The sequence below is a fragment of the Python bivittatus genome, unplaced genomic scaffold (genome assembly GCF_059951505.1).
Source record: "Python bivittatus isolate LINGU-HERP-01145 unplaced genomic scaffold, Pbiv_v1 ctg000220_np1212, whole genome shotgun sequence".
In the NCBI taxonomy this organism is placed as follows: Eukaryota; Metazoa; Chordata; class Lepidosauria; order Squamata; family Pythonidae; genus Python; species Python bivittatus.
In genome coordinates, this window is record NW_028277048.1 from 8,647,551 (window position 1) to 8,665,380 (window position 17,830).

The window sequence follows — 17,830 nt, forward strand, 5'->3', positions numbered from 1 at the left end:
AACTCAGTTTTCTCAGTGGTAAATTCATAACTTCTTTTATCTAATTTAAATCTTTCCAACAACTCTGCATATGTAAACTATTGGCAAGCACAACCTTCTAATTGGTATCTGGATTTTGAAAACCATCTCCTCCTTGGTCATATGAATTTTTAAAGAACTATCCCAACTGTGAAATGTAATGTTTTAGAAAAGGCAGTTCAAAGTTACAATGGCACAGAAAAAAGTGACTTACAACCAGTTCTTGCATTTACGATAGTTGCAGCATCCCTGCGGTCATGTGATCAAGTTTGGGTACTTGGCATCTGGCATGTATTTATGACAGTTGCAGCATCCTGGGGTCACGTAATTGCCATTTGCGACCTTCCCAGTTGTCTTCTGACAAGCAAAATCAATGGAGAACCATGTGATTTGCTTAATAACCGCTGTAAAAAATGTCATAAAATCCAGTGCAGTCACATGATGCCTCGCTTAATGACCACACTGCTTAACAAATTTTCCAGTCCCTGTTGTGGTCATAAGTTGAGGACTATCTATAGTAATAATCAGCATGGATACTGGCTTTTAAAGTGTTGTGAATAACATGCTTTTTTCTGGAGTTTTATTTTGTCAATCTCAATTGTTCTTTTGTTCTGTTACAGACCATATAAAAGAAAGTACCAAAGAAGAGAGCCCCAAAGATTGTCCACAGGTTGTGGACAATCTTAGTAACCAACATAGGCCTAGCCCTTCTTTCAGCTCAGAGGAGTTGACAAGTGACAGCGTGATATCTGAACCCCAAATTTTGGAACCTGAACATTCAGCTCTTTCTCATGAAGCAGAAGGCAGCACGGATAAATTACCATCTGTCTCTACAGGTGACAACAGTGATGTTACTACTTATGATTCTGAGGCTTGGCTGGACCCTTTGCCAGCAGAGACTCAGTCTAATGGAGCTCCCCTGTCTTCATATGTACCTCATCCAGCATCTATTGTGAATGAGTTGAGTTTGTCCACAGAAGCCTTTGGGTCCAAACCAGCCGCTTGTCACACTTTGGTCACTGAGGAAGCAGAACATTTAATAAATGCTGAGCAAGCAACTGCTTTGGTGCAGACTCCAAGCCAGGAAGGTGTTCTCTTTGCATCCATTCTGGAGTCAGACAGTGAGGGTCCCCCTAAGATGGATTTTGCTGACAACAACATCAAAACTCTGGATGAAAAGCTGCGGACACTTCTGTATCAGGAGCACAGCTTGTCAGGCACTTCTCCTGAGAGTCAGAAAGACACACAAAGTGCAGTGGAGTCTCCGTTTTCCTCATCTGCTGAAGATACTTTTCCCTGTCCAGGACATGAAGCACAAGACAGTAATTCCCCCAAAGAGACCGAGCAAAGTACCACTAAAGTTTTTGATCCCCAAGCTGCACTCATTCCATCTGGAAGTCATCCTGATAGCTTGCCAGTGCTGAGGCAAGAGCCTAGGGTTATTACCTCTGGTCCCAGGGATTTCTGCAGGCATGTGAGTATTGACAGGGTGGTTGGTAGGGGCTGAAAACTGTTTTGCAAACTAAAGAAATCCAGAGTATTGCTGAATGCCTGTACAAACTCATCTCCCTCATTGATGCTGGCAAATGAAAGCTAAGCATCTTCTCCAGACAGATGATTCCAACATGTTTTTTCCCTATTCATCATTTTATTAAAATGCAGTTTTTGAACTGGAGCAGAGATCTGATTGTATGTGGAATTAAATGGATTGGGAAATTGTGTGTGTGTGTGTGTGTGTGTGTGTGTGTGTTTAGAATAACAGATTACCTGAAATGAGACAGACCTGAACTGTACTAGGGCCTATTTTTATTAGGAACTGAAAACTTATTTTCCAGAAAAAAAGGCTTTTATAATTATACAGTATGGGAAGAATGTCTTCAACTTAGCAAATTGGTTTTTTTAAGTATTCCTAATTTTTTTTTTCACTTAAACAGTAGAGATTTTCAATTGGACACTCAGTTTTGCTTATAGATTTGCCCATATAACATTAAATAAGGAGGTAATCTGTAATGCATCTGAGGTCCAAGTGGTATGTGAAGCATCCCCACTCCTCTTACTCAGATATTGCTTCTTTTCTACTTGCTTCCCTGCTCCCCTTGTTTTGTTCAGGAGATGTCCTTGGAGGCTTCATTTCCTGAGAATCCTGTGACTTGTCCTGCTTCAGAATCAAGTGGTGGAGCTGTGCACCTGCATGCAGGAGGTGGATATTTTGGCCTAAGCTTTACTTGCCCTAGTCTCAAAAACCCTATTAGCAAGAAATCCTGGACTCGCAAATTAAAAAGCTGGGCATACAGGCTACGGCAGACCAGCTTTTTCAAGAGATCAAAAGTCCGGCAAGGTAGTGTGCTTACAGTCAGGGATCTAGACTAGGTAACATCTGTTTTGATTTTTTTAAGTATGTTTCTCTTTCCTCTCCCCCCCCCCTTTTTTTTTTTAATTTGGGCATTTCCTGCAAATCCATATATGCCTGTGTAACATTTCATCTGTCACCATTTTGTTTTCCAGTTTGATTAACCAGTTTTTTCATTCCACATAGAAGCATAGGTCTTGGGATATTTTAAAAAAAAAGCCTACATGTATACTAGAATTGTATTTTATAATGTAGTATTGTTTGTTAGTGTTTGCATGGTCCCAGATTTACCTGACCTGGTTTTGTTTTTCCTTTGTTTGTTCCCCCCACCCTGCTTTTTTTTCTTCTTTCTTTTTTTTAAAAATCACAACAGAGGAGATGACTGGTGATGTTGCTCCTGACTGGATTTCTCTTTCTGAGCAAGCAACCATGGAGAATAAAGCACCTGGTCATTCTAAATCTGGAGCTGGCTCATTCCAGCGAGGCCGGTTTCAGGTAAATATAATTTAATTAATTAATTCACTCATACTCAAGTATGTCCCATCCAACAATGATTGTATGAGGGGATGATCAGAAAAAAATTATTGTTGATGTGTTGAATAGCAGACTTACGTTCTGCAACAGTTCTTATTTGCTTTTTGGCAAGTGCATAGCTGTAATAATTATTTTGGGTATTACATTAGGTCCCCAACTGGTTGCTCTGCCAATGTGTGGACTTCAACTCCCATAGCTGATGATTCTGAGAGTTGAAAACCATACACTTGGAAACTGCCAAGATTGGGAAGCCCTGCTCTAGATGGTATATATTTTGAGTCATTATCTTTCACTTGGATAAAAAGTAGAATACTGGTAGTCCCCGGGTTAAGAACGCCTGGATTAAGAATAACCCATAGTTAAGAATGGAGCCTATCGTAGCAAAATTCGAGTTAAATACACAGTGATTCGAGTTAAATACACAATGGTTCAAGTTCATTACACAATACTACTTGTACAGTATTATACAATAATACTGTTCAGGCTTATGTACAAATTTGGCTTAAGGACAGGAACTTGTTCTTAAACTGGGGGACTACCTGTAATTGAATCTCAGGTTTTTGGGTATAGCTTTGTTGGACCTATGATAACTGGTCTGTAGTTTTCTGATGCATTAATTCTGATGCATTAGGAGTAGATGAGTATAATTTAATGTAGGTTACGTTGCTAGTGCTGTGTTGTATTATTTAAGAATTTGAGATACAATATCCTTAACAGGTTTACATAGTAGCACAGACTTGTAGCTGTAAGCCAGTGTTTCTCAAACTTGGCAACTTTAAGCTGTGTGGACTTCAACTCCCAGAATTCCCCAGCCAGCAAGGCTGGCTTGGGAATTCTGGGAGTTCAAGTCCACACAGCTTAAAGTTACCAAGTTTGAGAAACACTGCTGTAAGCTATAAGCTACAAGGTTACATACACTATTTACTAGTGCTGTGCAAACTATAAATCTGAGCCGTTGTCTTCAGTTTGAAAGATTGTTTCAAGTTTGGAGTGGTTTCTTTGAGAGTAAAAGTGCTGTTTCTTGAAACGACTGTTTCAAACTCAAAGCAGGGCACTTCAGATTCAAAATGTGTTGACTGAAAAAATTGTATACCATTATACATATCCATAATGGGCCAACTGCCTAAAATAAAAACAAATTAAACCTCCAAAAAACATAATCTGACTTGTTCTTACGTACAACCAAATCAAAATAATTAATCTTTTTTAACAAATATGAATTTGGCATATGTTTTATTGAAGCTTATTTCCTGCCCTTTGTTATTTGTAGACAGAGGTCTAATTTAGTTTATTTCTAACCATCCCCTGCTTCCTCCCCCCATTTTCTCAGTCACTGCTTCTCACTTGCCATTTTGAAGAGAATTTCCTAGCCTGGTAATTAGGCTTAGAAAAAACTCCCATTGGCACCCAAGGGGGATTTTTTTCTCCTAATTGCTGCACAGTTAGGAAATGATTCTCATCAGAATCACAGGATGCAGGAAGATTTAAATTACCCCTCCCCTGCCATGAACTGCATCCTATTGGGCTTAGGAAAAGAACAGCAATGTCGTCTATTATTTATTTGTTTTTTAAAAAAAGGCTTACAGAAGAAGGAAATGGGTCAAGAAGCTGAAGCTGAAGTCCATATTAGAATCTAGTGCAGACTGGAGCTTTCCTATATTTGGTACTGTATTGTCCTTCAGAAAATGGGAAGCTTCAAAATAGAGGGAACAAATTTTGGGATAATACGTTTGTGCCTTAGGACAGATGAATCCTCAGTTAGTCTTTTTTAATTTAAAGGATGTTTATCCAGTTGTCTCTAATGACAGTGATGCTGGTTCAGGCTTGTCTGCCATTGTAGATATGATTCCATAGCAATAGGATGAAAGGGCACCATTATATGTTACAGCAGAATCTGTACAGCACTGTATAGAATTCTGCATGGGAATTTATATTATACCAGGTCAACTATATCTCTGTCTCATACAGCACTGTATAACCTATGATGGCCCTGTTGCATCTTTAGCAGAGATTTTTCACCCTGTAGTACACAGCACTACAGAACTTATCTTTTTACCTGGAGATGATAGGGATTGAAGTTAGACCTTTTGCACATATACAAAGGTTGTTTCTATTTCTGAGCTATAATTCCTTCCCAATCAGTGCTAATAATTTGTTTTAAAAATGTCTGCAATGGGCGTTGGAGGGGCAAACGACAAAAACAGCATCATGCAATCATACCATAAGCTCTGCTCCTTTTGTATGTGTGTTGTGATGCTGGGGATGGATGGATGGATGGATGGATGGATGGATGGATGGATGGATGGATGGATAGATAGATAGATAGATAGATAGATAGATAGATAGATAGATAGATAGATAGATAGATATGAATGAAAGGGGCCAAGCTTGCACTGCTTTGGTCATTTGCCCATCCAAGTTGTGATACTACTTATGTAATTTTGACAAAAGCATTGGATTCTGTGAATACCTGTGCCTGAGGATAAGAAAATATTTGAACTGGAAGTCAGTTCTTTTGGTTCCAGATTATAAATGATGCCAAGATTGATGAAATCACCATCTGTTTAACTAGTAAGAAATTCTTTTGCATGTGAACTTTATTCTTAAAAAATATTTATTATGTGGGTTAATGAGTCAACTTCTAATTATTGGAATCTGATAGAAAAAAGCGATGAGTCATAATATTTCACTCTACCTAAATCTGTTTTAGAAATTAGGATCCTAGTTTCCCCAAGTATTGGTCTGAGTCAACTGGGTTTGCAGACAGAAAAAAAACCCTGACTTTGAAACTGACCCTTGGTTTTAATACAAGATACTTTATTGGTAACTCATAAGAGATAATTTATGTGTGAGATTCATGCAAATTTCTACCTGCAAATGGATTTTGTGTAGGAATATAATATTGGTTGAACCAGCTCTAGTTTATATTACAACTTTATTATTAACATGTAGCAAAATGGTTAACCTCAGGTAATATTTACTTATTTATTTATTCAATTTATATGGCTGCCCATTTCAAATACATGACTCTGGGCAGCTAACAGTGAATAAAAACAAGATAAAAACATTATAACAAAGTAATAAATATGTACATACACATATCAACACAGCAGCAAAGATAAAAAGCCAACCAACAACAATTAACACAGCCATGATATGGGCTCAGTCATACACCCAGGGCCCCAGGCTCAGTAACAAAATCAGGTCTTTGAGGCCTTATGGAATGTCAGCAGGGTCATGGCAAGTCTAGTCTCCAAGGGAATGATGGTCCAGAGGGCAGGTGCCACAACAGAAAAGGCTCTCTTCCTGCCAGATGACATTCCCTAATACATGGGACCTAGGGCATGCCTCTCCTGCCAGATCTAACTGGATAAGTAGATACAACCAGGGAAAGACAGTTCCACAGGTAACCCAGCCCCATCCCTGGCTATATAGATAACTACCAGCACCATGAATTGAATTTGGAAGCATATTGACAACCAATGCATTTTGCAAAGCAGAGGTGTCACATGTATGAAATGAAATATAACTGCCTGCACTGCTGCATTCTACACCAGCTGAAACTTCTGAATACTCTTCAAGGGCAGCCCCATGTAGAACACATTGCAGTAGTCCAATCGGGAGGTGACCATGGCATGAGTTACCATGAGCAGAACTTCCTAGTCCTGGAATGGGTGCAGTTGGTCCACAGCATGTAGCTGTGTAAAGGCCCTTCAAGCCATGCCTGTCACCTGCTCTTTGAGCAGGAGCGATGTGTCCAAGAGGACCCCCAAACGTCTCACAGATTCCATTTGGAGTAGCACAACCCCATCCAGAGCTAAAGATGAAAGGCCCTCAGAACCAGGGTGTCCTAAAACCTAGAGCCACTTGGTCTTGCTAGGGTTGAGTTGAAGCCTGTTGTTCCCCATCCAGACTCCCACAGCCTCCAGACACTGAGACAGAACATACATGGCAGAGCATCACTTGGACAAGCCAGGGTGGAGATATAAAGCTGAGTTTCATCTGATGATACCTCACCCTGAACTGTCGAATTACTCTACCCAGCAGCTTCATGTAGATGTTAAGCAGGAGAGGAGAGAGAACTGAACCCTGTAGCACCTTACAAACCAGGGGCCACAGGGTGGATCTCTCCCCCACCATCAACACCACTGGAACCAGCACTGGAGGAAGGAGGAGAACCAGCACAACATGGTGCTGCCCACTCCAAATCCCCTGAAGCTGGTCCAGAAGTAGACCATGATTGCTGGTATCAAAAGCTGAAAGGTTAAGAGGAGCAAGGACAAATGCTTCATCCCCATTCCGCTGCTACCAGAGATCATCAAGAAGCGCAGTCAATGCTGTCTTGGTCCCATATTCAGGTCTGAATTCTAAATGAAAGGGGTCCAGATAATCCACTTCTTTTAGAGTCCTCTGGAGCTGCCATAGAGCTACCTTCTCTACATACATCCCCTAAAAAGGAAGGTTAGAAACTTGATGAAAATCATCCAGAATGGTTGGGTCTAGTGATGGACTGTTGAGGAGCCAGTGGAACCACCCCTTCTCTCAAAGAGAAATTTACTACTGCCAAGAGCCAACCTCATGCAACCCCGCAGGAGGCCTTAGCCAAGCAGGAGGGACATAGATCTAAAACAGGTGGCTGAGCTAACAGTCTCAAGAACCCTGTCTACTTCATCAGGACCAACAAGATCAAAATTCTCCCAGGTAATCAATCCAGACTAAGCCCCAATCACCTCCACAGGACCTGCTCCAAGGCCAGAGTCCAACTCGGCATGAATTTGAGTGACTTTATCCATCAGATACTAAGCATATTCCTCACAGTGACCCTAGGAGGGTTCAGGTCATCCGAAATAAAGCCACTGGATGGTTATCTGCGGATACAATAAGGGTGGAGAAATATTGATGCTTCACTGCCGTTATCACCACGAGGTAGGCCCTAACAATTGCTCTAACCCATAGTTGGTCAGATTCACTCTGCGTTGCCCTCCAGCAGCACTCCAGGCATCTCCTCACATACTTTATCTCCTTCAACTTCACTGTAAACCAAGAGAAGTTTCAGGATCCCTGGGAGAGGAGAAGCCTCAGGGGCACGATCTAATCTGATCCAAAGCCACAGCCACCCTCATTCCAGGTGGACGCCAAAGCTTCAGTCAGACCCTGCAACAGACTCTTGGAATAACCCCAAGTTCCCTCTTGAACCCAGTTGGGCCCATTAATCCAATAGCTTCATATTTAAATTCAGAAATATTTTATAAGCTTTTTCCATTTTGGAATTGAGGGGATAATATATACTAATATAGTTAAGAGAGAGAATCTTGCCAAGGAACTGTTTGGCAATACTTGTCTGTTTTTTAGAAATACAGATTTGTCTTATTTTTAAATAAAACTTACAATATGAGAGTTACAATCAGAGATTCATTCCAGCGTTCTGTAGATATAGCATGGTACATAGCCTCAGTAATTTTTCTGAGTTTGAGCAATTATATCAAGGATAGTTAATTAGAGTAATTTATTGATCTGAAATACAATTATTTTCTGCAAAGTTTATTCTTTTAAAATGGGAGGATTAACTTAGCTTCATGGAATATACAGTACAGTAATGGAAACAGACAAATTTTTCTGCCTAATCTTTTAGTAAGGGGCCTATTATATTTAGAGTTGTCTTCTTGTAAGGCTTAGAAGATTAGGAGATGTTATATAACTTCTTTATGCCTCCTCCTCCTCCTCTTCCCTTTTATTTTTGGAATAAAATGTTATTAAATCTTCATCAAAATTTCCTGCATAAATTAGCCCTATACTGCAAATCCATTCTAACCATTAACTTAATCATGGTTAGAAAATATGCCAGTGCAGATGTAATGCTGCATCATAGTTAGGTCCAACAACAAAATGAAGAAGGAAGAAAAAAATGAACTGATGGCTATTTGTTGGAGCAGTTTTATGTCTCCACTGTGCCTTATGTTCTTTGAAGCAATCGAAACATCCATGCTTACTTGAATTTCATGACAGCTGTGCAAGTAAATACTGTACTTCTTCCTGCTGTCCAGTGTATTTGTCAATTGAGTATCCATACCCAGAGTTGTAATCACTGATCTATCTTCTACAAAGTAAACCAGGTGACTTGTGCTGTTTTGTGTAGAGTTAAGTATTGGTCCGTTATTTTGTTGAAAAGATTGCAGAACAATTTGCTGCTTTGTTTTGGCAACTGGGGAAATTAGTCTGTTTGAAAGTCTTTCTGGAAAATTACAGTACTGGCTTAAATATTTCAGATATAATTACAAGGTTCATTATTTCATATGGCAAAAGAGGGATAGATAAGCTTTTACCATTGAGAGCCACATACAACTATCAGTGGTGGATTTGGTGTCCTGTATCAGCCCCAGGAGTAAAGGGAAGGTGTATGATGGGATCACAGCAGTCCATTAAGCAACCCCCTCACCTTAGGGTTTAACACTTGGGAACCATTGTGGCTGCAGGATTGGAGAGCTTCCCAGATGCTCCAACTACTAGAACACTGCTGGAAGGGGGGAAGAGGAATCTAATAGAAAGAATATCCATGAGCCACAAGCTACTAAATCATCTTGATTTCTTTAGTGTGCAGTTTGTGATCTTTGGGTAACTGTGCAGTAGCTTACTAAATGTATTTATTTATTTTTAACTGTTAACCAGCACATAATTATGAAGTATGGCACACGGAAATCAAGCAAATGTTTTCTAGTCAAATGATATTTAGTGGACAGTTCCTTTAATGAAAAGAGCTTGATTTTTGGATGAGTATTTTAGACTGGTTGTGTCTTCTTGAAGATATTTGTCTAAACCATTGTTTTTCGGATTGATTTGTGATAACAGTACTTTTTATTCCCCATTTTCTGTTATTCCTTTTTCTGCAATAATTTTCTGTGCACTTCTTTTTGTTCTTTGGTGCAGTAGCACTTTACATTCATACAATATCTCCTTGATGATGAGTTGCATGCAGATGCCTGTTCCATGGTTCCTTGGGCTCTAAATTGCCCTAAGGGTTTGGGGGTTTTTTTTACACTTTTTTCTCTTTTTTTCCCCCTTCCTCAGTGTGTTGCAGTCTTTAAAAAACTGTGTTGTCCTGTCTCTTCATTACATGATGATGGATGGTTTAGCTACAGTTTGAAAGCTTTTTTGGCAGGCTTTACAAAACACGACACTTATGAATTATATGTGTTTTTAAAGGAATATCTAAAAATTGATTACAAAGTGGTGATTTTTAACATGAGTGTTCTCTATAGTTTTTTTCTCTTTATAGTCTCACCTTCATACATATTTACAGGGTCATAAAGTATGTTTTTTCCTTCTTTTGTGTGGCTTTTTTTTTTTTTTTGCTATAAAATCAGGTGTGGTTTATATAATTGTAGTCCAAGTCTCAGCTGACATGGCCTGTCACATGTTTTCCTGTTTTTTTAATGGAATATAAGTATTTGTTTTCCGGCTGTCAGATGTCCAAGGTATTTCATGCATTTATGAACTTCTTATGTAAATATATTTTAACAATAAATCTTGAATATGGTATGTTTTAATCTTTTACTTACTTAATTTTATTTATTTTGAATTACATTATTTTAAATGTATGGCTATTAATTTAAAGCATTCTGAAGACAGAGGAGATTAAAATTTAAGCGTATGAAACCAAAAACCTGTCTCCTTGCAGTCCCCACTCATTCTTAGTTCCTTTTAATTCTACATATGAAGGATAGATGATTAGTTAAACTCATGTTGAAGACTTGTAACTCTAAATGCGCATGATGAACTGGACATATTATTTATGCCCTGAGGGACTCAAATCCTTTTCACTAGTGTAGTCCATTTTAAGCTTCACTTTTGTGTAACTCTACTGAGTTAAACCTTCCTCTTTTCTCTTTCTCTCTCTCTTTCTTTTTACCTCAGGTCATCACTGTCCCACAACAGTTGTCCTCAGGTGTCTCAGAAAGTGAACTCTCTGAGATGTCTCCTTCCTTGGAGCTTGGAATGGAAGAAGGCTGTCCCAGAGAAAAAGAAATGGCTACCTTGCCCAGTGCCATGGGTGAAACAGAAGCATGTTTCACTACCTCTGAGCAGCAGGAACTGGAGGAGGCCTCTGCTACTGCAAGCAGCATGCAATCATGCTCAGAGCCATGGTCCAAAGGTGATGTGATCCAGAAGCAGCCTAGCTCTGACAGTGAACTTTCTGCCCCCATGGGTGGTGGTAGCTTAGAAGGCTGGGAGTCAAACCAGCAGTCTCAAGAGGAAAGGGGTGGCACCCATCCAAAGAGGCGTAATTCCCTTTTTTACTCTGCATCTTCTCCAATGAGCAGTGATGATGAATCGGAAATTGAAGATGAAGACCTGAAATTGGAGCTGCAGCGTTTGCGGGAGAAGTAAGGGCACTAACAATGAGCCTTATAACAGATTTGCATTAGTTCTAATCCCAGTGAATTACCAGATTGTGTAAAGAGTGGAATAGGGTACAATTTATATTTTTGCTCCATTAAAGTATTATTTGTTATTTCTGTTTTGGGGTTAAACTTTGGGGTTAACCTAAAGTCTGACAAAACTTTCTTTTGTTAGTTCCAGGTGATTTTTAGTTTTCTATTATAAATAATAATAATAATAATAATAATAATTATTATTATTATTATTATTATTATTTACCTATAATTAGTATGGAGCTGTCTGCCTCCTGATTAAAGAAACTATTAATGGTTAGTCATATCATCTGTAATCAATTACTCAACTGAATCTCCATATATTTGCACATAAATGGAACAACACATTTAAAGGGAAAAAAGTTATTTTTAAATGGTACCTGTGCATCAAGGTAGGCTTCTCCTTAGAAGTATAATTTCCTTCTGTGTGAGAGAAAGAACAGTTACTTTCTATGAAGGAGCTTGCCACCCATAGAGTATTTCTTACAAGTAATTAAATATTTTAATCAGTCAAACTGGAAATATCTTTTTAATCAATCAGAGAATGTTTAAATCAATCAAATTAGTTAAGTAAGCTCACTATCGCATCCCTGGTTACAGCATGTATTCAGAGTCATCCAATACTACAAAGGAAGAAACAATCTGTGACTACACTGGCACAACAGCACCATACCTTATACTTTTCTAGCCTAAAACAGAAGAGTAAATCCTTTGCTTGAAAAAGAACAGAATAGAGCAAAAAAAGAACAACCAGTCCTTAGCATCACTGGAAATACCACTGATGCCCACTACTCATGACCAGGATGGCAGTATCACAGATACAAAGCCAATCCATTCTCTCTGCCAGGGAATTCCATTTTCTTGCACCATCGTGCAGGAAACAGCCTGTCACAAGTAAAGCAGAGGAAGCTCCCGAGTCTCCAAACCACACAATAGGGTGCTCCTATCCATCATCCAGAGCTAAGAGGAGAGAGATTATGAGGCATTTCTATTCCTTCACATGGACTACAGAAAGTGCCATAACCTGGAGATGCAGCTTGCTTCTTACACACAGGGACTCTTAGATTTTCAATATTCTATGAGGCAAAAAGAAACAAGAATACAAGATAACAGCACAGAACAATATATGTCAACATTCAGTCATAGGTTACATTACAATAACATTCATTTTAACAGTAGAAGAGTTGTTATTATTAGCATAACTTACATAATCTTTCCACATCTGATAAAAATGTGATTCATCCCTTTGAGAAGTCAGTGTTTAAATTTTATCAGTCACTTTTTCCATAAGAGCAACTGAGCATACTTTTGCATGCCAATTATTCAATGAGATGTTATCTAGAAATTTCCAGTTTTGAGCAATTCTCAATTTTGCAGCCAGGAGTAAGAATAAAATAAGCACCTTTCTGTTTAGAGTTATCTCCCTCAAAAATACATAATAATCCCAATTCTAGAACACATTCTACTTTTGTTTAGTTATTATTTTAACTTCTTTGAATTTTGTCTTCCAATAAGGTACCACTTTTTCACAAGTCCACCACATACGAAAAAATGTTCCCTTCTGATTGCAACTCCTCCAAAATTTTGATGAAGGGTTCTTAGATTTGAATCCAAGATGAAACATCATAGTGGGAAAGGGGAGGAGAAATGTTATTTCTCCAAAACAAGTCAGAGCTCTGCTTGGGCCTCCTTCCCCAGCAATCCTGCCTCCAGGGGATGACCTCATTTGATGCGGCAGTATGTCATGAAACATCTCTCCCCCAAGCAAGCTGAGAGGAAAGAGGCCATTGGCCTGAACCTGATAGCTTCATGCTCCCTGCCTTCCATTGTTCCTGAGATGACTATTGAGGTGAAAGAGTAGCTGAGAACTTATATCTTGCCAAGGTTTTCTTCTTTTCCTCTGCTTCTGTGTAGGCATATCCAGGAGGTAGTCAGCCTTCAAGCTCAGCAGAACAGGGAGTTGCAGGAGCTCTATGAACGTCTCCGCTCCATCAAAGACAGCAGGTCAGAATCCTCTGACATCTCCCTGCAACTGTCATCCCCACGACGGCCGAAGTCTTTCAAAAGCAAGCTGCGCAGCCGGCCACAATCTCACTCTCATGTAGACAATGGCGTTGTTGCTGCTGGTAAGGAAATGCAAGTGGGAGCCATACATAAACTAGGGGCCTATTTGAGGATTGGACAGGGGTTCCCTAATACAGAACAAAGATGCTGAATTCACTAATCTGTGGATGAGTCCCTGGGATTTCACATTGTTTGCCGAGGTTATGTCTACGAACTCAAATCAGAAGTTCTAAAGACTTTCCCATTGCCATCTCACTTCCTGTATTTTTCCTCCAGTGAGCTAAGCCAGTTTGGAACCTAATTTCCCTACACAGATTTATGCATATTAATCCTGAATGCAACCCATCCCTTCATCATCATCCCCACGCCCAGCCTACAGTGTGTGCTACTTTAGTTGCCTCTGATTGTTTGTCTTTCCCCTCTCTGCCGCACAGAATGCTGTTGTGCAACCACTGCTGCCTCTGTGATTGACTATCAGTTGAGCATTCAAGCCCATTTGCTGCATCAAAGCTGTTCACAAGCAGAAACTAGCCAAGGTATTGCAAATATTACATATAACAAGAGCAATACAGATGCTAAACTTGCTTTCTCTTATTGTCATTTCCCTCCTCCTCCTCCTCCTCCTCCTCCTCTGGGCCTAGAAATGAAGGCAGAAGGTTGATAGAAAATGGTTTTTCATTTTGCTGTATGTTCTCTCACCTGGAAAGATTAAAAAAAAAAAAACAGAAGAAAGGAAAAGGGATCTCATTGTCTCCTGATACATTTAGGGCTAGTGGAGCAATCAAGGCAGGGCACAGTTTGATGTGTATATGTTTGCAGTTTGAGTTATTCTGAATGAGTGTATAGTTCTAGGGATGACCTGGTGAGTCTCCATTTGGATTGCTTAAGTTTTGCATATACTCAGTTATAAATTAATTTTGTCAAAAACCATTCTGCAGGATTTGCCTTTATATTTTGTATGCATTTTGTCCTAATAAAAACATTGTCATGTTACTGTTGAGCCTAAAATGTATCACAAACTTCAGAGAGCTCAAAGCATACATTTGTGTGTATGTGTGTGTGTGAAAGAGAGAGACAGAGAGAGAGGATATTCAAATTAAGCCAATCACTTTAAAATGTAGTCCAGATGAACATTTCACCACTTCTTGTTCCTCTTCCCACTCCCAGCATATTGCAAATGCACCTTGCGTTTTCCAGCTCTGATTCAAAGCTACTGTTTTTTGACCCAACTTGTCTTAAGCCCTTCAGGGCAGATGATCTCTTCCACTTTGTTCCATTCTGTTAGCAGCCCCAACTCCAACTGGTTGCAATCTGGTATGCGTACTCCCCTCCAGTGGCTGGCCATTGCCCAGGGCAATCATTTCATGCTGGGATGTTATGTTCTCTGCTAGTTGGCAATTGCTGTTATTTTCTGATAATCTTGCAGTTGATCCAGTAATAGTCCACTAAGTTAGTGAACTATCCTCCACCCTAGTAACCCATGTTCCATTCAAGTCTTACATCTCCCAGGGGTACCTTTTCTGTTTCTTGGTTGGGTGAAGCATGCTACTCTTGCTTTCCCATCCCTGCCTACAGTAGTGCAAAGCTTGTTTTCCCTTTTTTTTTTTTTTTAACATTTTTAAGCTGCAAGGTAGGAATGCTGCTAGTTTGTTTCTGTGAAGCTGAACGATTAGTTTTTCCTTGCTAGAAAGTTTCCATAGATCTACAGAAGATATAGAAACAAATGAACAATCTGTTATTGCTTTGGTTACTGTAGCATCAGAGCTACAATGGTACCATAAGGGGAAAAAGAAAAAATAGCAAGTGTCTACTTTAGTATCAAAGGAGATTATGCGGGAAGGGGGCTATGAAGGCATCCATGTGTGCATTTTCCATGTCTGGGAAAGCAAAGTAAAATTATAGGGACTACTGAGGAGGGAATTATCTTAAAAAGGAAAAGGCTAGCACTGATAAACTACAGGTAGTCCTCATTTAGCGACTGTTCACAGTTACAGTGGTGATGAAAAAGTAACTTTGTGGCCAATCCTCACACTGATGACCTTTGCAGGTCTGTAAAGCAAAGGAAAGTTGAAGTAAAATTGTAAGGACAGTCACGGTTTCACTTAGCAATCACTTTGCTTAATGACTGAGTTGCTGGTCCAAATTGTGGTTGCTAAATGAGGACTATAGGAGCCAGTCAGTAATATCTGCCTTCACTGCTCAAAATGGGAAGGACAAGAAGCAGGGGAATGACCAGTCAGGTCTTCCAGTGGCCATAGTCTGGACTGAGCACCAGCCTAGCCCCATTGCCAATCCATGTAATCCAGACTGGAACTTCTAAAGTTGGTTGAAACATATGGGACAGGATGAGAGTCAAGCAGCTTAGGAATCAAGCAGCTTAGAATATAGTGCAGAAATGCTCTTCGATCTTTCTATGGAATTATACTGAGTTCCATGCACAAGCAGCCTGGTGACTGTTTTATTGTTAAAGGAAAGAAAAGGGCCTGCTTCTGACAGGTTAGCTGGGGATTGAGGGGAGCAGCATCCTACATTGTTTTGCCTAAAGTATAGTATACAACAGTGTTTTCAACCTTGGTAACTTTAAGATGTGTGGACTTCAACTCCCAGAATTCCCCAGCCAGCGTACTGACTTTGAATATTTTGTCAAGCACTGGAGCAAGGGAAAATAGCATTTTGCATCTGGGGCTTAAACCTAGCCTTTGCCTTGTATTTAGTTTCTTAGGCAAAAACCTTATTATTAGTTTGCCTTCTAATAAAATGAATATAATCTTACACTCTACATGGGAATGTGGCTTAATATCAGATCCAACCTCTACCTTGCTCTGTTTTAAGGAAATTGCATATTCTTTGCACAGTGTGGGTCTCTGGAACAGTGAATTTTAAAAATCCTCCCATAGCAGTTATTTTGTAATAGGAACCATAACAGTTTCCACAAATTCCAAATAGTATCCAAACCTCTTTAAAGATCTCTGACTTAGCATTATGTGTAAATTCCAGACTTAATTTCCTTTTGTCTGCAGAACAATACTATTTGAAACTGGAAGATGTGCCCAAGTTTGCTTGTTTGGTGGAGCCTAGTATGCCTTGTGATCTTTTCCATATGTTTCATTTTATGATCTCCTGCCTAATTCTTTTGGCTGGGCCATCTAATCCTCATCTACTTGCTGTTCCCATTCTCAGGTTCTGGCTGCTATTTAGTCATTGAAAAAAAACCCCTGAATTATGTATTCTGAGTATACATAAATATTTGTCACAAATATTTGAATATTTGGGCAGAGGCACTGTCATAGTCCTATTCCTTGTTATACTTCGTAAATTGTCTAGAGTTCCCAATGTGATTGAAGTAGTCTATAAGTCTTAATGATTAAATAAGAATAAATAATATGCATGAGTAGGAGTGGGCAACTAGTAGTCTGCATATGGGCCCCCAACATGACTGATCATGCAGCTGAAATTGGTTGGCAAAGTGGCTGATTTTTGTTTTCTTTGGGGGATTTGGGGCAGTTTTAAGGTTGGGAGTGCAAGACTTTGAAGAGATTAAATGCTCCCCTTCCCTTCCTTAAAACCACCCAGTCTTGTCACCCCAAATAAAATTAAATATGGGTCAAATGTGTTCAGTCCCACCTTTCCAGATGACAGCATGATACTGGAAGATCTTTTCCAGACCACAAATAGGTCAGGAGGCCAAGATGTGGTTTGCAAGACTCAAATGTTTCTTGTTACCCAAGAAGAAAAAGAGCACTGGTTCAATGTTTTGATACAACTGCTTGAAAAACACATTCTAAAACCTTGCTCCTTCCTAGACCAACTCTGCATCGTGAGTAGCACTGCCTCTTGTCAGCAGACAACAGCCAGTAAAAAAGGAATGTTCACAGATGATTTGCATAAACTGGTGGATGACTGGACAAAAGAAAAGGTGGGAAACTCCCTCATCAAGCCAAGCCTCAATCAGATCAAACAGAACAAGCACCGGCTGGACACTGACAGCTGGAGCAAAGTATATGAGGTGAGAGGTTTTTATGTGGAGGGTTTAGAGTTTGTGATATACTGGGTTCACTTTTTCAACCTGGTACCATCCAGATGCTCTGGGTTTGTAACTCCCCAAGTTCCCAACCACTATGGTCAAAGGGAAATCTGGACATTGCAACTCCTGCCCCCTCCCCTCCCCTGGATGGGGGATGGTTGAACCCTGGGTGGGTGGTGAGATAGTTTGAACCCTTCAGGACCAAAGCTGTAATCCTGCACTGTTGGTGACCTACAGTGTAATCTGAGCTTCATCTATTAGTAGGTGAACTTCATCTATAACTAGAATTACAAACCCATAAGTAAATTTACCACAGGATGGTTGAAGCACAGAATAGCCAAGGCAATTTGTGAAACCTTGGGCATGACCTGAAGCAAGCTGTTCAGCTTCCAAGCTCCTCCAAGCAAATGT

The 17,830-nt window shown here is 39.7% G+C and overlaps 1 protein-coding gene across 9 annotated transcripts in view; it reads left to right on the forward strand.

Annotated features, from left to right (window-relative positions):
- WNK3 (WNK lysine deficient protein kinase 3) overlaps window positions 1-17,830 on the forward strand; it is a 107,860-nt gene that overhangs the window by 83,981 nt on the left and 6,049 nt on the right. For 7 of the 9 annotated variants that reach the window (XM_088137796.1, XM_088137795.1, XM_088137800.1 and 4 more), the window contains 7 exons: window positions 639-1,492; window positions 2,128-2,218; window positions 2,742-2,863; window positions 10,814-11,283; window positions 13,246-13,457; window positions 13,830-13,931; window positions 17,199-17,401. In XM_088137796.1, the coding sequence (XP_087993922.1) occupies window positions 639-1,492; window positions 2,128-2,218; window positions 2,742-2,863; window positions 10,814-11,283; window positions 13,246-13,457; window positions 13,830-13,931; window positions 17,199-17,401 (2,054 nt within the window). Of the gene's footprint in view, window positions 1-638; window positions 1,493-2,127; window positions 2,219-2,741; window positions 2,864-10,813; window positions 11,284-13,245; window positions 13,458-13,829; window positions 13,932-17,198; window positions 17,402-17,830 lie in introns of those variants that run through there. The other 2 variants (XM_088137802.1, XR_015795640.1) reach the window with 2 other exon arrangements.